At 31.2% G+C, this 1,215-nt stretch overlaps 1 protein-coding gene across 1 annotated transcript; it reads left to right on the top strand.

The window, feature by feature from the left end:
• Positions 1-126: 126 nt before the first annotated feature.
• On the top strand, positions 127-1,187 carry LOC111035025 (tyrosine-protein kinase transmembrane receptor ROR2-like; the record flags this gene model as incomplete). Its single annotated transcript, XM_022316512.1, has 5 exons — positions 127-363; positions 425-581; positions 650-889; positions 954-1,027; positions 1,172-1,187. Coding segments are annotated over 5 exons (724 nt in total), but the record flags the coding sequence as incomplete, so codon positions are not given.
• Positions 1,188-1,215: the final 28 nt, after the last annotated feature.

Below are 1,215 nucleotides of genomic sequence, written 5' to 3'. Positions count from 1 at the left end.
ATTTTAATTTTAATATTGTTATTGTAAGCTTAAAATTGTAAAAAATAACTGAATATACTAATAAATATTTATTTTGTAATTCTAAATTTATTACCTAGTTTATAATAAAATATATTTTTATTTTAGATGTACCAAGGATCACATTGTTCAAAATACCTTCAAGGTAAAAATGTTTATATTCCAGCCAATTCTTCACAGGCACTTATTGAAGGAAACCTAAGCTCAGCTTTTAAAGTAATTTCACGATCTACTGATATGACTCCTGGTTGTGCAAAATATGCTCTTCCTTCCATTTGTCATACTGCATATCCGTTATGTAGAAAGGATCGGACCATACCTAAGCCATTGCTTGTGTGCCAAGAGGTTTGTTTATCTAATTCAATACCGAACAGCTTTTATATTATTTATACAATTATTGATGCAGGACTGTGAACTATTGGAAAACGACATTTGTAGTCAAGAGCATGCAATCGCCAAAAAACATCATTTGCTTGGGCGTTTTGTTAATTTACCTAACTGTTCTTCTTTACCAAAAACTGATTGTTTTGAACTTGGTATTGAAAAACCAGAAGTTAACGAAGGTAAAAAACAAATAGACTGTAAACTATTATTAATTAGCACATTTTATGAATTTATTTTTGTTTTTCAGATGAAAAGTGTTATTGGGGACTAGGAGTATCATATCGTGGCACAATATCATCATATCAAAATCTATCGTGTGTCCGTTGGAGTCAGCAATTAATTGTAAAAACATCTGATTATAAGGAACTACAGGGAGGTCATCGTTTCTGCCGAAATCCAGGATCTGAAGAAAGTGAACCTTGGTGTGTTGTTGAAATGCCAGACACAGGGCAAATGAAAAAAGTGATATGTGATGTACCACATTGCAGTGAGTTATTTTATAGAGGAAAAATAGCAAATGGTTTTATTTAAAATTGTCATGTTATGATTAGTGAGAACTCTTCAATTACCAATTTTCATCGTAAGCACAGTCAGTATTTCTTTATTTGTTGTACTGGTGATAATGGTAATTTGCTGTATTCGAAGAAAAAGTAAGCGACGGAATTCAGCAATACGCCGTAGACTGCCACCTTACACAAATCAAAAAGTAGTTGAATACAATAAAAACATGCATATCAACATATAACATATTTTTAATTTTTATTTACAGCAAGACATTGTAAAAGGTAAGACAAATGGTCTAGAATTATCATC

This window comes from Myzus persicae, unplaced genomic scaffold (genome assembly GCF_001856785.1).
Source record: "Myzus persicae strain clone G006 unplaced genomic scaffold, MPER_G0061.0, whole genome shotgun sequence".
NCBI classification, from domain to species: Eukaryota; Metazoa; Arthropoda; class Insecta; order Hemiptera; family Aphididae; genus Myzus; species Myzus persicae.
This window is presented reverse-complemented; position numbering and strand designations above follow the sequence as displayed.